This window comes from Myodes glareolus, chromosome 4 (assembly GCF_982192425.1).
Source record: "Myodes glareolus chromosome 4, mMyoGla1.1, whole genome shotgun sequence".
Taxonomy (NCBI): Eukaryota; Metazoa; Chordata; class Mammalia; order Rodentia; family Cricetidae; genus Myodes; species Myodes glareolus.
The window spans coordinates 63,679,433-63,698,429 of NC_142029.1; the positions used below are offsets into that span (position 1 = coordinate 63,679,433).

General features: G+C 44.5%; 1 protein-coding gene across 3 annotated transcripts in view; it reads left to right on the forward strand.

Moving 5' to 3' along the window:
- Positions 1-18,997, forward strand: part of Cpne4 (copine 4) — a 482,133-nt gene that overhangs the window by 322,149 nt on the left and 140,987 nt on the right. For all 3 annotated transcript variants that reach the window (XM_048417340.3, XM_048417341.3, XM_085689654.2), the window contains exons 4-5: positions 14,643-14,714; positions 15,792-15,866. In XM_048417340.3, the coding sequence (XP_048273297.1) occupies positions 14,643-14,714; positions 15,792-15,866 (147 nt within the window). The remainder of the gene's footprint in view (positions 1-14,642; positions 14,715-15,791; positions 15,867-18,997) is intronic.

Here is an 18,997-nt window from a genome sequence, read left to right on the forward strand (position 1 = left end):
AAGCCCGGCATTAGTTATCTTCCCTCAAGAAGGACATTTGATTTAGGATTATAATACCCGGCCCGGAGAGAAGAATCAGCAAGAAAGAGCACTTTCTGCTCTCGTAGAGGACCTGAGTTCATTTTCCAGCACCTATGTTGGGCCCCTCCCAGCCTCCTGTAACTCCATTTCTGGGGATCCAACAACCTGTTGTTCCAAGGTCAGCATTTTGTTCTATGATATCTATGCTTTTGTGCCTTAAAACTGATGCCCGGGGAAGTCAAATGTACGTATTCTAGCAAGCATCTCATTTCCCCTTGGTTTCTCAGAGGAAAAGCTTTTCCTAATTTTGCAGAATCACTGCCGTGGCAACTGCATAAGTGATGAATGACGTCACAGTAAGCAGTGTTCTTTGCTCCCCTGGATGAGCCGTGGGACCCCATAAAGCAGTATTGCTCCCTGCTGCTGATGTTCTGCTCTCAGACAGGCAGGATTCAGGGTGCTTGTGGCTAAGCAAGTCCCCACGTCTCCAAGGAGAATAAAATCCTATCTTTCCTTTTTCTTTGCTAGCTCTTTCTGACTAGTAACCTTCATATCAAGTCTTAGGAAGTCTCCTGTCACAGCTTCGCACCTCCTTTAGAGGGTCCACAATTAGAGTCACGCATTACACCTGGGGACTGCCACCAAGTCACCATGGTGTCTCTGGCAAATTGTCTAACATCTTTGTGGAATACAGGTCATAGACTTCATCTATCTTTATAGAATGTTCTAGGTCAATCCCTTTATACATTCCTTCACATTCTGAGTCAGCCACTCATTTCTTACCTTTCATCTTCTCAGAAATTAAGCATTCTTTCCTGGACTCATTCATCTGAAAAATGGTCCCCCAAGTCTCCACCGCAGAGTGCACATGCTCCCACTTCCTTCCAACTGTGACTCAGTATTTAGTGTGAGATGCCATTGAGTGACAGATGGCATTGTTCTACCTTAGCACCCCAGTTCCCCAGAGAAAGCTATCCTGTGCCCATTCAATTTCAAAGATACTATTAAAAAGATATATTCAGTAGCAATTTAAATGAGCCTGTGTTTATGGGCCCTATTTCATATCCATAGCTATTTGATACTTGCCTTAGCCATATCTGACTCAGAGGAGGAGGGTAAGACAGCCGGGACTGAATGACACTTTGCAGGCTTCTACCTCTGTATTAAAGACAGCTCTAGGCATTAGTCCTGGTAATAGCCCTTTCATTCAGGCTAGACAAGGCACTCAGCTCCCAGACCAGGTTACTGACACAAGGAGCCACATGGTATACCTGAGACAACCTCAGGTTCTGCATTTTTATTCCTAGCCAGCTTTCCTTAGATTCTCAAGTCCACCAGCTCAGAACTGGCTGTCCATGCAGCTTGGCCCTGTCACCATGACACTTAGCACACACTTCCGCCATCTGTCACTTGCCTTTCCTCTGGAAATGCTGTCCTGAAGCCCTTATCATATATTAGCCTCCTGAATATCAGATAAGACTTTGCTGTCTTTATCCCAGCATGGAGCCAGAAGACACTGTATCACCTTAAACAGAATTATCAATATGCCAAATCACCAGATGGTGAACCTCAGTAACCAAAAAGTTAGTTTCCCCCAAACCATTCTCGACAAAATCTTTTTATGTATTAAAATGAAAATTTTTACCTTATGAAGTTTACTATATTTATCTTAAAACTTATGAGTAGTTTTGATTTCTTCTTCAAGCTATGTATGAAATTTAGTTAGTGTTGATGACGAACTTTTCTGAATATCAAACACAGTCATAAGAGAACTAAATAGTCTCTTGTGTTTCCTCCCAAAGCGGCAGGAAAATCTGGTGAGAGTCATTATGCTTCCCAGTTTTTCAAAGGACAAACACTTGGGAGGACGCATGTCTGAGTGTAACGGTGATGGTGTCTAGGTTGTAGGATTGTGGTTGTTCTCTGTGTCACAGCTCATTTTCCTATATTTCCTACAAGTAATTTATATCATAATTGCAATAAAAATTACAACGAACGATCTCTCAGCAGTCAGTGACGTGTTTGCCACTCAAGCATAAGGACTGGAGCTGTGGTCCCACGTACAGACGTAAGATCCAGGTTAGTCGGAGTGTGTCTGTAATCTCAGCTCTAGGGGGGTATAGACGAATAGAACTCTGAAACTCACTGGCCGGCCAGCCCAACCCTACAGAGACCTCGACGTTTAGTGAGAGACCCAGTCTCAAAAAATGCAATGAGGATAAACTGAAAAAGCCGCCTGACATCAACCTCTGGCTTCCACATGCATGGGCATACACATACGTACCTGTATACACACATATAAATACACACTCCTATGTCATACGTATTCACACTTACCAAGAAACAATTAGTGTCTGTCAGTAAAAACAGCATCATAAACACTCATAAATAAGCAAAAGAGCTTAACATACTTTATAAAGACTCTTAAACCCCCCCATTCACACAATGAATGTCCACCTAGATATGAACACACATGTAATATCATGTGTACACCCGCGCGTGCGCGCGCACACACACACACACACACACACACACAGAGGGAGAGACTCTTAACCTACTGATAAACATTTTCAATATGTGAAGAATTTCAGCTCAGGATATCAATAGGAAAAGACTGTTGTGTGAGGTATTTGTAAGGTTCTGAGAATTCAGCATTGGATGCTGTTGAGAAAACCTTGGTCCCCAACCCTTTGCCCATGGGAAGCAGAATTGGCCTGGCTAATCTTATTCTGATCTTTTGTAATATTCTTTTAGCTACCAAAAAGACCTTAGAAGGCCTGGGGCACTAATAACAAATAAGTTAAAGAGCCACCACTGGATCTGCAAAGAGGCTGTAAGATCCTCCCAGAGCCGATTCAAGCCAAAATTGAGAAACATAATATTTATATTTTGAATTAATCTAATAGAATTTAGGGGGAGGAAAAAAATACTTGCTTGGTTTACAAAGTCACTCCCAAGAGTCTTAGATTCAGATCCAAGGACAAAATGAGGCCAGGTATGAATTAATTAGTTTTGTTTTGCATGGAACGTAGGCCTCTGGGGCTTCTCCTTATACCAGCGCAGGTCAGCCAAGGTGCACACTCCTGAGTCCCAGCTCCCAGAGGCCCAGACTCAGCTGACTACAGTCGCAACTCCTGTTCTCGGAGCATCTGCCCACCTGAATGCTCAGGGCAGCACTCTTGGCCTCACCAGTCAGAGGAACAAAGGAGCAGAAATCCTGCCAACTTCTACCCCCTCTGTTAAAATTCAAAGCAAGAAACCTGCTGTTATAGTTAGTTTGCTGACAGGGCCCCAGTGGAATCAGACAGCTGAGAAGTGAGGAGGCAAGGCAGGGATGGGTTTAGTCCCACAACAAAGCAGATTCTCTCCTGTCCTGGTGCTCCTGGCCTCTCCCTAGCACTTCGGTGGAGGGGCACTGTACCCTCTCTAATCAGATACCCACACAATGAGAGTGTAGGCTGTGGTCCCACCTGCCCAACCATTCTACCTTAAACACATTATTTTGTTTTAGCTATCTACATCTCCTTAATTTCAAAAAAATGCCCCAACTTGAAAGGTATATTTTATGGCCAATTCATAATAATAAATCACGTTCATAACAAGCCATCTCAGAGAGATGCTCAGGCTTGGCATTTATGGTGCTATTAATGATATCATCATCACCGGCTTCATCACCATGCCCGCCATTAGTTATCAGCATCGTAATGATCACGTCACCACTAAGACCCCCTTACCATCACCGTCAGTGCCATCACTGACATCATCGACAATTGTCATTGCCCTCACCTTCGTTATCACCCCATCCCCACTACCACAGCGACCGCAACAACCAGTAATCATCATCGTCACCATCGCTGGCACAGTCAGCGTCACCGACACCACTACCATCATCACCGTCATCATCACCAGCAGCACTATAGTGATCACATGGCATCATTCCACTGCCTCCACTACCTCCATCGTCATCATCACTCAGGAAAGAATACGAACCTCCAAACTGCCACAGCCAAAAGCTAACATCAGACATCTGGGTTCACAAAATTCTAAGCTGCTTCTCTCCTGCTTCTAAACTATGTGACCTCTGAATTCTTGTTTCACATCCTTAATAAGAAACATTTTTAAAAAAACACTTGAAAATTTCCCAGGTCTTCCCACTGGCTTCTTCTTAAGTGGTAAGTTGAAGAAAAAAAAAAAAGACCAAATTTCAGGAAGCCTTATTTGATAGCAAAATATTAAGTTAACTGAGAGCACCATTGTCTCTAAGTAACAAAGGGTCAGCCTTGGGAGCCTAACTCTGTCACCCAAGATCACACTGAAAGCAATTTGCGTAGCTCCAATTCAGAACTAAACTGATCTGATCTACACATGAGCCTTCCACTCTACCACATTGCTTACCAAATGGAATGCAACTTCTACAAGCCTTTGGAAATGTCTTTGGATGAATTTACTTTAGTTTCTGTGTATGGATGTTCTGTCTGCACGTGTGTGTGTGTGTGTACCAGGTGCATGCCTGTTGGATCCTGTGAAACTGGGGTTACACTTGCTTATGAGTCCCCTTGTGGGTGCTGGGAATTGAAACCCTGTCCTCTGAAGAGCAACAAGCGCTTTTAGCTGCTGAGTCATCTCTCCAGCCCAACCTGATGTAAACATGAAGCGATCCTTCCCGAGTGCTGCCACTGTGAAGCTGGTCACAGAGGTCAAGAGCAGCACGTTCTTTCCCACGGGTTGATAAACTGACTCCTGGGTCTGAAAACTGTCTTTCTCCTAGCGCAGGGAGCTCGTCAGCACTCCACCTGTGCAGATTTATCAGCAATACTCCAGCACCAGGGAATTTAAGCAACTTGGAGTGTTTTTGCCCTGCTTTTGCCCATGGCGAGGATCTGTTAGGCTCATTTATTCAGTCATCTCATATCGGGTAATACCTTGACTGAATTCTGAAGATGAAAACCGAGAGGTGATACTGTTACTAGACTCGGTGCTGAAATATTTGCACCAGTTACCTCACTCATCCTCATAAAACTCCAGAAGATACCATGACTTCCTTGTCTGTGTGCTGCGCACTTGAACCTTGAAGTAAGCTGCTGTGCAAGTGTAGGGACCATGATTTTAGCCCAGGCTTTCTGACTCTAAGAGCAGATCGCTGTCTCAATACAGAGCTATTCTGCAGCTGGCACGGAACTTTTACCCTCCTTGGCAGCACTTTCGTGCAAGCTCTAGCGATGAGCTCATCCCCAAGAAAGAACATCCACAAAGCCTACGTCACTTGTGGGTCCACAGGACAAAGCCATGAAATCTCCAGGCCCTTGAGTTCACGGGACAGTGAACTGTGACAGTTTCTGAATCCTTGTCCCCAGCCTTACCCTTAGCTCTCTGTAAGGTTTGCAAGGGCTGAACCCCAGGGTCTTTCTACAAACACCAAAGATCTTCCACATGGAATCTTTTCAAGTCAAGAAAGACTCCCTGTCCCTTAGCCACATTACCTGTAGAAAATGGATTTACTGTTTTACTGCCTATAAGGGACCATACTACCCACTACAGATTTTCTCCCATGACGCATGCACACATAGTTCTTTTTCTAAAGAAACATTTGGTCACTTATGGATGCTTTTTTTGCTGTTGTGTCTTCTTTTGTTTTTATTGCTGTGTTTCGTTTTATTTTTATAGTTATGTTCATTTTGATGGGGACTCATGTGTCCCTGTCTGGCCCTGGATTCTCTATTCTGCAGATGACCTTGAAGTTGTAGTGCTGAGGATTGAATCCAGGGCTTTATGCATGCTAGATTTGCCCTCTGCCACCTGAAACACATCCTAGCCTTCTTGTTTGACCTCTTTCAATAAATAGACAGCAGCAAAGCTGTCAGTGTGAATGTACCTGCTTTTGCTTCATTTATTTTAAGGGATATATGACAAAATTGGTATGGCATGTTCTCTGTTACAGACATTAAAGCTGTTTCCAGTCCTTTGTCATTCTGTACAGCATTTGGATGAACATCACATTCTATGGACCTCTGAGCACCCTCGCTACTGCTTTTCCCTTAGAACAGCTTTACAAGAATGTTTTGGTACTGATTTTAAGGACGTTGACCCAAATTGCTGATGATCCACACAGAAACTGCAGCAACTTATGCATGTCCCTTTTTAGTGCACAAAGATTCCCTCTACTGCATCCTGAGAAACACCTTCAACTTCTTATTTTTGAATGAGTCTCTCTTTAAAGCTTTTATTTCCATACAGAGGGCTGAATGCTACCCCTCACTCACACCACAGCCCTGGAGGTTACTTCCCCACTATGGGTTTGTTCAAGGGTGTTGTGGGATAATCTTTTTGTACACTGTGACAATGTCTCTGCTAAGGCACCTTCTGATTGGTTTAATAAAGAGCTAAACAGCCACTAGCTAGGCAGGAGAGAATGGGCGGGACTTCCAGGAAGAGATAGGAACTCTGGAAAAAAAAAAACAGAGGCAGAATTCACCAGCCAGACACAGAGGAGATGGGATGCATGGTACTGAGCAGAGATAATGGAGCCATGTGGCAGAACATACAGTAATATAAACAGGTTAATTTAAGTTTTAAGAGTTAGTAGAAAATAAGCCTAAGCTAAGGTCATCTTTCACCATTAATAATGAGTCTCTGTGTCACTGTTTGGGAGCTGGCGCTCCATAGAAAGTCCTCCTACACAAGGGCTGAGTAGGTGGTAGAGTGAATTATGGTGACATTGCTAAGGACTCGCCCTAGAGGGTTGCCTCACTGTTAGCCTAGCATTCTTTGCCTTTCATATACTCCCTATAAGCCCTGGAGACTTTCAGTTCAGGACACTTCCTCAGATACCCAACAATAAAGCTAATAACTCCGGAGATGGCTCACAGACATCTCAGATTCAGCAGCCCAATCCAAACTCATCATCTCCTGTTGCATTCTCCGGAACCCCTTCCATCAACCCTTCCTTTAGGGGGACCAGGCAGGGAGTGGCACCTTTCTTCTCCTGGGTGCCGGAGAAATGAAACCTGGAAGCAAAACTTCCCTCACCTCTTGCTCCCTACCCTACCGATCATCTGATCGTGTGGCCCAGTTAATCCAGTGTTTCCAGGGCCTCCATCAGCCCATTTCCCCTTCTACTCTAGGCCCCAGTCCAAGTCAATAGATGACTGAAATTCTTGCTAAGTGGCGATGGATTGGACAGTACAGAAGGGAAGAAAGGCATAGCATTTTCTAAGCACCTATTGCCTGGTTCTGAAATTTTTTTAATGTCATTATGCAAACGAGAAATCCATGCCATAGATAATATTATCACCAACTTACAGATCAGGAAACTGAGGTACAGCTGGTGAGACTGAGTAAGGACCCACATCTGGCCTGGCATCCAGAGCTTTCTATGTGATTATTAGTTGAGATTGTGTAGTGACGCCTCAGAGTCCTTGAAGGAGAACCCCAAAGAGTGAGGGCTCCCTCCTGGACCCCAGATTATGCACAAGCCATACCCAAACACCCGTTTTCACAGAGAGATCCTTTATTAAGCAGGGAATAAAAGTTCAAGTGGCTCAGGCAGAAAAATAACAACAAATAATCTTGCAGGTGGAATTTTTAAGAAGAGAAAAAGGTGAGATCTATGTTAGAATGGGCTAGGATGCAGTGGGCTATTTTGATTGGGCATTTTAATTAGGTGAGTCAAAGGGGGCTTTTGACTGCTGTACTTTAACACTTTAATAGTTGGGCCTTGGTAGTCAGCCTCAGGAAGAGGCAGTGGCCAAATAGGGGACTAGATCTTAGTGGCTAGCTTTAGAAATGTAATCGAATGGATTTTGAGCAAGGCAGAGGGAATGAGGGAGAAAGGCAAGGTCTGCCAGAGCCATGCTTGCCACGCTTGAGATGACCAGAGTCCCCTCAGTGCTGCCTCTGTCCTCGTGGGAGTTATAGCAGTCTACAGTAGTGAACGGGACTCTGTAGCCAAACGGTCTGGATTCAGATCCCAGGTTACTTATTGATTGCAAAAGTCTGAGTGAGCTGTTGTCACGGGCTAAGTGATAACCTCAAAGATTGTGCCCATGTCCTGTGAGCATGACTCCACTTAGCAAAAGCCTTTATAGTTCGAAGTGAACAATCTCAAGATGAGGAGGTGTTTGGTGAGCCAGGTGAGTTCCGTGCTCATGAGCAAGTACCCTTGTGAGAGGCACACTGGAGAGAAAAGGGCCATTCTAAAGAAAAAGGAGAGAGAAGGAAACAGTCTCAAGCATAGGAACAGGGTAGCCACCAGAAGCCTAAGGGACAAGATTCAAAGTGGCCCCCAGATCCTCTGAGGAAGCACAGCCCTGCCAACTCCTTGGTCTCAGACTTCTGCCCTCTGCAGCCCTGGGAGAGCAATTAATTGTTCTTGCTTTAAGTTGCAAGTCTGTGATTCTGTTGCCTCAGCCTTAGCAAACTACAAGCTTTCCATCCGTTAGTTTTCTCCTCTGTTTGTGAGCATATAAACCCTTCCTTCTTTCTCCTGATTGCCTATGGCTTGGCAGGCGGGCTGGGATGAGGGAGCAAGGGGCTGCTGAGTAGTCACAAAACCGAGGCATGTGTGACGGCATCGTGGCCTCACACACAAGTGACAGGCAGAGGTGAGCAATTAGTGCACAGAAGGATTTAAACCTTAAATCCCTCTCCCGCTCCAACTCTTGCTAATGAAGTCAGGGAAAGGGTAAAAGCCTGTAATTACACTGAAGTAATTAGAATCCTACTTAATAGAAAACTTAAGGCAGGAATCCCAAACCAATAGATGACCTGTTGGGTCCATCACCCTCTCTACCCTTCTGGGTTGTTCTCCCCAGGATGGTCTTTCGGTGGGCTCCACTTAAAGGCTGAGAAGTGTTCTTAGTCTGTGTAAAATATATAACTACACAGGCACACTGCCGTCTTCTCTCCTGGAAGCTTCAGAATTGTGTCTCTCTAGCCTGGCCTTAGTGGTACCAGCCTCTAATATAGTGGTTCTCAACCTGTGGCCCACAACTCCCTTGGGGGCCAAACAACCTTTTCATAGGAGTAGCCTAAGGCCATCAGAAAAGACAGATATTTGCATTATGATTCATAACAGTAACAAAATTACAGTTATAAGTAGCAATGAAAATGATTTTATGGCTGGGATCACCACAACATGAGGAAATGTATTAAAGGGTCGTAGCGTTAGGAAGGTTGAGAACCCCTGCTCTAATTCCAGCTGCTCAGGAGGCTGAGGGAAGTGACTCTCAAGTCCAAAGCCTGCTTGAGCTACAGAGCAAGACAAAGGCCAACCTGGGTCACTTACTAAGAATTGTCCAAGATAACAAATAAAAACAGGGTAGAGAAGCTATAGCGCGGTGGGAAGACCTTAGCTTTAATCCCCAGGACCTAAGATAGGAGAGGCAGGTTGTACCTTCCTTAATTCCTACAACTTTTTTTCTTTGGTGAAACTTCAACAGGACAAATTAGTATAAAACCCCTTTAAAGACATATTTAAAATCTGGTCACATCATACAGTGAAGTTGTTTGTCTGCCTGTATTCTGTTTTCTAGTTCACAGAAAAGGAGGTAGGGTGTTTATAGACCAAGTCTACCCATCCTTGACTGACAGCTGCTTCCTAAAAGTATTAGTTCTTCCCACATCCTGTTTCCTGTTTCTGTGAACCTCTTGGCATGAGTATCACTCAAAGCCTTCAGGCCGATATAGAGATGGCCAGTGTAACAGTAGGAAGGTTGACCATCTCTACAAAAGGAAGGCCCATGAGTTTCTGGGCAGATTCCCTGTCTGCTGCATGGACCTGCCAGGATACTTTTTGTTTTCTGTAGACGTGGGCCTAGAAATTGTAGCGGCAAACACATAAGGTGAGAAACTGAGCAAGCAAATGACAGTGCCCAGGGGTGGAGCGTTAACTCAGTTGGTAAAGCACTTCCTACACAAACATGAGCTCCTGCTAGTACTCAGAGCTGGGCACAGCACCATAGGCCAGAAATCCCAGTGCTGTGGGGGCAGAGAAAGGCAGGTCTCTGAAGCAGAGCAGCCAGCTTGTCTAGAGGAAGCAGTGAAAGAGGACACCCAGCGTGGACCTCCCCACCCCTGCATTATTCGCTCTGCTCCCCAGTATCCATGCTCTCCTCCCTGAACCTGTGTGTAGCGCTTTACATGCAGAGCAACGTGCATGCTTGTCCTCAGCACTCGCAACTAAAGATCTGAGATTTCCTGATGTCGGCATGCGAAACCTGCTTTAATTGACAACTTCCGGTTGTATTTCACAAGGGCATTTACCCTGCACTTGCCTTTAAATAATGGCGAGTTTTACAAAACTTAGCAAAAGAGATTAACAGTCTGGCTAATAGGGAAGTGATTAAAAATACTATAACCATTTTCCCCTTCCATGTTAACACGTTCGTTGCTGTTGCCCCTGTTCCAGCTTTGCTGCTGCAGCCATGTCTATCAGAGACTGTTTCACAGCAGACTTCTGCTATTCAGGCTTTTACAATCTTTCCTCCTTTTCTGAGGTGTTCTCTGAGCCACAGATGCATGAGCTGCGGCACAGATGTATCCACTGGAGCTGGGGGTCCCTGCAACATTGATAGCTGCCTTGTATCCAGTTGTGGTTTTCTGTGATTGGTGTAAAGACAAGTTTCTCTGATGAGAGGCGGTAGCTACGCTTCTCTGTAGTATAAGGAGAAGATTTAGCATGGGGTAAGGAATGATGCTGTTCTAGTCAAGTGTTGGTCGTAGATTCTTTTCTAAGTTCCATGACATTCCTTGCCCAAGGAAACTGGCTAGGTTTTCAACACCGGGCTTGATTTCCCTCCTGTGAATGAATATTAAGTCCATGTAGACAACTGTTGATTGACACCGACATGTGAGTGCCACTTATTGCAACTTTATGCATATCTTACCAGGCAAACAGCTAGAGTCAACTAATGACTGCCGGAGAAGGAGAATTAGCTTCTCCCAGGGGTGATCCCTCTTACTGGCTGTCCAAGCAAAGTCAAACTCGATTCCATGTATGTAAAAACTGACTCAACAGACTGTATTGTGTGTATGTGTGTGTGTGTATGTATACAGTCTACTGAGTATGTATAAATGTATATATACAGATATATGGGTGTATACATATATATATGTGTGTATATATATATATACATTAATGCTATAACAATAATGAAAGAAAAAGGGCTGCTAACTTGAGTGGAGGACATAAGAGGAGTTTGAGGGATGGTAGCTGGGAGGGGTTAGAGTAGAGAAAAAGACCAGGGAATGTGATATATCCTATTTAAATTAGAAATATTAAAAATACATCATAATTGATTTCTCCCCACCCTTGTAGCCTGTGAACCAATGTTTGACACATAGAAGATATTCAATAAATATTTGCTACTGTAGCAATTTATAAAAAAGAATACTACGAATATTTTCACTGAAAATGGTCTCATGACAAATGTGTGTCTAGTCCCCAAATGACGGCTTTTGAAACATAGACACTTTTTGAAATATAACTGATTATACACTTGCTACAACATGGGCTTAAATGTTTAGTTTCCTGGCTTTGTTCCGGTTTGTTTAAATGAAACCCTGGGCTTTACTGAAAATGGAGACCTACACTGTTCAACCCTGCTGTCGTCCTCACTAGAGGAGTCTGCCCTCCCGCTTGACCCAGGGCTGATGCAGACCAGATTCCTGGTGGTGCGAATGTCCCTCTGGTCCAGCTTTGCTAACCCGGGGTGGAGGGGTGTCTACAGCTTCCATCTCTTCTTTCTTTGTCGCCCTTTCGTTGCATGCCAAGGTCTGCAGCTGTGACCCTGCCACAGGGTGAAAAGAATCAAATTAGAGGAGTTCTGACAGGTACGCCCCCTTTAGCCTTGCAGCCATGCAAACCTTATTATTTGTTGGCCTCAAATGTCAGCTACAGCCAGAGTCAGTCCTTGTCACTCTGGCTTCCTCATTCCAAGGCATGACCTAAGGTCTCCTCCAGCCCGGTGCAGCTGTTTCAAAAGCAACAGAGCACGTGTGGTAGGTGAGGCTTGCAGTGAACAGGCTTCTCTATAGATCAACACCCCAGCTGGGCATCCCTGCTATTTTTGCCCAAGAGCCCCAAGAATGGCGACATCAGTGACAGCCCATTGAATGCCTATCATTGTTACCATGAAAGCTTTGAGACCTTAATTATTTCTCAGTCTTTAAAGCTGAGTTGGAGGCCTGGAGACTATAAGGCAGGTTGTTATTGCCCACTGGTTAGCCACTTGTACCCCAAATGCCCACTTCCTAGCACAAACAGAAGGAGGGAGCTGGCACAATAACAGGGTACCCACGCCCTGCAAATGAAATGCTGGTGAGATAAACTGGATAAGAGTGGAGACAGCACGTGGGGCTAGGGAAAGGACTTGGTAGGTAAGGTGTTTGCCTCACAAGCATGGCAATCCACATTCTTATCTCCAGAACCAATATTAAGAAAATAAATAAATTGAAGCCTGGCAGTGGTGGTGCATGCCTTTAATCCCAGCACTCAGGAGGCAGAGGCAGGCAGACCTCTGTGAGTTCGGGGCCAGCCTGCTCTACAAGATCTAGTTCCAGGACAGGCTCCAAAACTACAGAGAAACCTGGTCTTGAAAAACCAAAAATAAATAAATAAGTAAATAAATAAATAAGCAAGCCAAGTATGGTAGTGTGTACTAATAATCCCTGTGCTGGGAAAAGAGAGACAGACAGATCTCTAGGACTCACTGCCCAGTCAGCCTAATGAAACTGGTATACCAAGCCTGTGAGAAACCTTGTCTCAAAAACTGCCAGCCTAAGGTTGTTGGGATCAACAGGAGCCAGGGATCAACAGGAGCAATGGGGATGAAGCACAAAGGCATTAAAAAGAAAAGCCTCTGGGTAGCAAATTAACTGGGAAAATGGGAAATGTCTTCAGTCAGATGCTGTCCCTGTTGCTGCTCAGAGAGAATACCTGTTTCATTTATTCATAGTGTACTCCCGCTGCAAGATTCGTAGGAAGAAGGTTGTGTTTCGCAAGGCCAGGTGTGACATCTGGCTTTGCTTCTGTGCCTATTCACAAAGTCTCACATGTGCTGGGGACTGGGTGAATGTCTGCAGACACCTGACACACCGATGCGCGCCTCAGGCGGGAGGCTTTGTCAAAGCTGTCACCGAGGTTGTCACGGTTATCATTGGTGTTACCAGCATCATCAGTGTGACCACCGAGTGGTTTTATGTTGGGAATACTCTCTGCACTTTGGACCACAGCATGATGAACATCTTGAGAATATGATCCTGATGAACCCGTCACTGCTCAGCCTGGGACTGTCTCCCAGACTTCTTCTCTCTGCCCAGAATACTCTGTATTTCCTCTGCTCTAACTGAGTCACAGGAAAGACACAGCATGAGAATTTCAGAGGATGGGGTTGTCTCCCCTGTCTTTCACAGAGACTTCCTCTCCTATCTTTCTGTGATTAGCAAAAAGAAAACAATTTCCCCCAAATATGATAGCTTAAAAAAAACACACATTTATTATCTCACCACTTCTCATTTCCAGAATCAGAGAATGGTTTTCCTAGGTCTTCTAGACAAGGGTCCATCGAAGGTGTAGTCAGGGTGCTTCTGTCCCTGGGCTCAGCTTAGGGCTGGATTTCCTCCCAGGCTCATGAGCACAGCTGTTGAAGAGGAGCTGCCAGCTCTTATCCATGTGAGACTTGGTACAGGGCTAACTTAGAATCTGGTTGTTTACTGTCCCCTAGAATAATAAGAGAAATGGGAGTTCCCAGGCATGCATGATATTTCTATCCCTCAGTGCCCTGATGATTAGAAGCAGTCACAGTACCACCCCACACTCAAGAGAGGGACTCACACACTAGCACCACATCAGGAAGCTGGCATCATTAGACAGAAGCTGCCCATCAAAGAGAGGGATGTTTCTCTCCCTAAGTACAGGCACAGGAACACCTTGATTCCCTTTACGCCATTCCCCTTTTGGACATGGCCTATGTAGGGATCCCAATCACAATGCCTCGCCAAGCTCACCTTTCATGATAGGGAAATAAGAAGCAGGGGGAGCCAGAGGGGCAAGCAAGCTCTTCTAAGAATAACTTCCATGTGATGACATAGCTGTCCCTGTGTGCACGCACTGACCCTGGGTCCTGAAAAGCACGCCAGTTACTCCCGCGGGCTTGTCTGAGCATCAGTTTCCTGATGAGACTTAGAGCTCCCTGGTGGATCTATTAAAAATAGTGCTCCAGAGGTGACAGACCCAGAAGTCACGTGTTTACACGTTCCCCTCCCTGCACCTACTTTGCAAAGATTTGATGCTAATTTCAGATGATGGTGAAGCCTCCTTTCTGTTAGCTTGATATACATGTTCAACACTCCCCTCCTAATTCTGATATAAACATCTCATCAGCAGTAATACCATTTCCCAAACTAAATTCCTCACCCCCTTCCTTACAGCACACATAGAAGAAGGAAATGGGGGGGCTAATTTGTATCCAGAGATGCTCAGGGACAAAACTGGACTCATAAATGGACACACGTACGTGTATAAGTTCAGGTGGAGCTGTCAATGAAGCATTTTGCGGAGGAGAGTGTTTTAAAATAGGTCTGGAGTTGCATACATAGCGCTTTCCTTTTGTTTCCTTTTGCAGATTGTGTCCCAGAGAAAGCTTTCCAAGTCCTTGCTGAAACATGGGAACACGGCGGGGAAGTCCTCCATTACGGTAAGCTGGCCCTGGGGTGGCAACTGGTGTTAGGCCCCATGTTTGGATCAGCAAGTACGGATCCAAAAGAGACGCTAGGATGGTGAACTCCTCTGCCTGCTGGGAGCTGATTGAACTGCCCAAAGCATCTCTGTATTCTTTTTTTCTATTTTTCATCTCTTCCTTTCTTGTGAAAACTATTTTGATCCTTCTCCCCTTAGGGAAAATGGGAAGGAAGTAGATTTGAAAGTGGGGTCACTCACTTCTGCTGAGAGCTTCTGCAATCACACTAGAAATCACAAGCTAGAGCAGGAAAGAGAAGGAAGTTGACTCTGTTGGACACAGTAAGAATACAGAATTGGCTGGGGTTTTTGGATTGGCAAAGTGCCTCCCCCCAAACAATTTTATTTTAAAAGCATTTAGTTCAAAGTTTGATTTGCTTGCCAAGGAGAGGCCAACCTTAATATTTTTCATTGACTAACAGATTTGAGCTCCGTGGCTTCGTTCCACAAACGGTAGTTGTTTAAGCAAATTTATTCTTTATTTAAAAGGAAATAAGTGCTGAAATTCAGTTCCTTTGTGACACTAGCAATGAATGAATTGCTCAACCGTTAGTGAGTCCAGTGACTTGTTAAAGAAAAGGCAGGTGTTTTTATTTATTTATTTTTATTTGTTTTGAGACAGGGTCTCACCATGTAGCTCTGGCTGACCTGGAACTTGTTATGTAGACCAAGTTAGCCTCAAAGTCACAGAGATAAGGCTACTTCTCCCTCCTAAGTGCTGGGATTAAAAGCATGCATCTCCTCACCCAGAAAGGAAGCTTTTCCTAGCTGCAGCTCCTGATGGCTCTACCTCCAGCCTGGGCCCCAACTCACACTCTACACCCAGCCTATGAAGTTAGTGACCCACTGCTGTGTAGACTAGTGAGCTCCTTCCAGAGCTGAAAATGGTGCACCCTACACACAAGGAGTGTGGAGAAACACCTGCCCGATGCCGGTGTTTGTTCATTTTTGAGATCAAAATTACCCAAAGGTGCTAATCGGCTCCTGGACTGAGGGTCCGCCCTCTACAGCGGCTGATGTGTGCTTTTTCCCCTAGGTGATTGCCGAAGAGTTATCAGGCAATGACGACTATGTGGAGCTTGCCTTCAATGCACGGAAATTGGATGATAAGGTAAAACGTTTCGCCTTGACCTCACTGAAGGAAGTAATAAAGCTAAGACACACAGTTTAATCAGATTCCTCCTCGCAGCTGTTTTCCCTTTTCACCCACATTATTAAACACATCAAAGACTTCAGAGAAGTCTGCAAGGCAAGATTTTCCCCAAATGGAGGAGCCTTTGGTAAAACAATTTGGTAAGACTAAGTTATCATTTGTTTACAAATGTCAGAGGTTGGCTGTGCCCAGGAAAATATGACTTTCCCCCATCGTTGGGGTCACTCTAAGGAAAAAGTGAAGCCCGGGAGTATGATGGCACATCAGGAGGCATCTGATTTTGCCAAGTTTAGGGCTAAGAGCATTGCATACACTGTCTGATTTAGTCATGTGTACAACTCCCATGTGATAGGAGTATTAATTCAGTCAAAGAAAGAGATTAAAAGATGAAATAACTAGTCCAAGCTTCCCCTACATAGTCCAGAGCTACTGAGTAGCAGACACCGAGGCAGAATTAAAGACACAGGATTGTATTTATGCCTGTGGCTTCCATAAAGGGAAAACTGGGAGAATATGAACAGGTCATGAGGAAATTCTGACACCAAATGAAAAAGAGACCCCTGAGTGTGGGTAGAAGTCCCCTAGAATGCTACCCAGACGAAGAGGGATGCAGCAAAGCCATTAGGAAACTCCAGAGCCAAAGTCAACCACTGAGAACTGTCTCCCAGCCAAAAGCCTGCCGTAATGTCCCTTCTGTACTCAGTTACTAGACGGAGCAATCCTAGGCAGTCTGGCCACAGAGCAAATGCAAGGATGAACATCAGAGTTCAGAAACCTATAATCCTTGGTAAGTTTTGTTCCCTAGAGGAAGAGTGTGCAAGATGTGTCTCCATGGCCACCACATCCAGATAGTAAGCAATAAAACTGAAGATGCAACTCCATGCCAGTGTTCTTTCCATTATGCTCTGTCCGTGGTAGCATCCACCCAAAAATCCAGTTAAACCTGTGTGTGTGTGTGTGTGTGTGTGTGTGTGTGTGTGTGTGTTGTGTAGGCCTTACACCTTGTGAAGCTTAGACATCCAATTTCATCATATCATACCTATAATTTCCCTTCAAATATAAAGCCAAAAAATGACATCAGTGATTATTTACACAAGACACCATCTTTCTGGAGTAAGAATCAATTTTTACAGCCACTCTCTTATTTGTCAAATTATTTCTTCATTCATCATTCATTTGCCAAACTCTGTTGGGTGTTTGTTGCCAACAAAGAGCTAGGAAGGAGCCGCACCAGCCTCACACAATAGCCTGGGCTTCATTATCTAAGTTAGATGTAAATCGCAAAGCTACATAACCCATAATGGTATAGTGAAGTGGGAGATATGATAATTGATGTATAAATAAGAGTGTCTAGGAAAGGTGGCCACTCATTTTGCCTGGCAATATCCGGAGAGACTTTAAATACTATAACCCTATGAATTCTGTGTGTGTGTGTGTGTGGATGGGGGTACACGCGCGCTTGTGCATGCATGCATATGTGTGTGTATGCCTGTGTGCATGCCGCTGTGTGTGTGTGCATGTGCGTTTATGTGTGTGTGCATGCTGCTGTGTGTGTGTGAATGTGCATGCATGTGTGTGTGTATGTGTGTGTGCATGTGTGTGTGTATGTGTCTTTGAATATTATTCCTCGGGAGACATCCATCTTCTTTTTCAAGACAGGGTCTCTCACCGGGACTTAGAACATACTGATTATGCTGGACTGGCTAGCCAGCAAACCCCAGGGATCTACACATTTCTGTGTCCCCAATGTGGAGACTACAGACCTATATTACCAAATCTAGATGTTTTTCTCCTATTTATCCTTTGAAAGTTTTGCACAATGTGTATCTTGATAATACCCCCTTGAGGCCCCTGCCAACACATTTACCTCCCAATCTCATAGTTTTCTTCTTAATTTAAAATGCTTATAGCCCACTGCAGAGTCCAATGACTGCTGCCTATGTGCACACAGGTGTGAAGCTACCCACTGGGGAATGGGCGCCTACCAGTCACCAAGTCCCACACCTACCAAACTGACACTCACTTCCCCAAGACGTGGTGATAGTTTGTCTCTGCTTTAATAAATAAAGTTTGCCTGAAAGAATCTCTGTCACATTTCACATGGTTCTAAAAGGTTGCTAGCGCCTGGTGCTCGGGCTGGCCAGAGGTTGGGTTTAACCAGCATAGTTGGCAGAGTACCTACATGATTCATGTCCTGTAGCATACATGGCTTATCCCAGACAGGGCATCTCAAGAACCAGGTAGGAAATTCAAACGATTTGCTGACTCGATCTGAGAAGTCATACATAAGACATAAGAGCAGGGAATTAGACTCCAGGTCAATGGGAAAATGGCAAAACCGTGTTATAGGAAATATGTGTACTCCAAGCATTGTGGAATCCATTTTTGGAAAATGTGAACTTCCATTGTGTTTTTGCTAGGTCCAGATAATACAGTACAATTATTTCCTTCCATGAGTAGAAAAAAGTAGTTTCTGAAAATTCTCAAGGAAGACTCCTTCCCTGCTTTTTAACTTTAAAAATTTTGCAGCCACTTAGGTGGTCAACAGATATAGTCACTGGCTAGAAACCAGTGGCTAAAAGCCATGATGTTACAAATAAATTTTTGGATTTTATTATATTAGTGAATAATATTAAAGTAACTGATTTTTGTATACATCTAAAAATTGTAGTAGACCAGAGACCTGGAAAAAGCAGAAACCCACCAAGCGCCTGAAGCACCTGGAAGTGACACTCTAATCTGTTGAACTGCCTCCAGACTGTGCGACATGCTCTAAGTTCCCAGCTCCTGTGAGCTGTCCCCCATGCTGGGGTGGGCTTTGGTGATGCAGCTGCTCTTGAGGCATTTCTGCTCCCGTAGTAACCCCTCACCCATATTCCTGTAAATACCCCAATAAAATTCATTGGTTCATCAATAAATAAATAAATAAATATTGTAGTATGAATCTATGAGGCGGGGGGGAATGGGCTGTATCCGGTTAATATCAGTCACAGAACATCTGAATTCTGTTTCCTGGTTAGTCTGGTAACCTCCAAGTATTTAAATACTGCGGATTTAAAAAGAGCATTGCTCTGTCCATCTGACTTTGT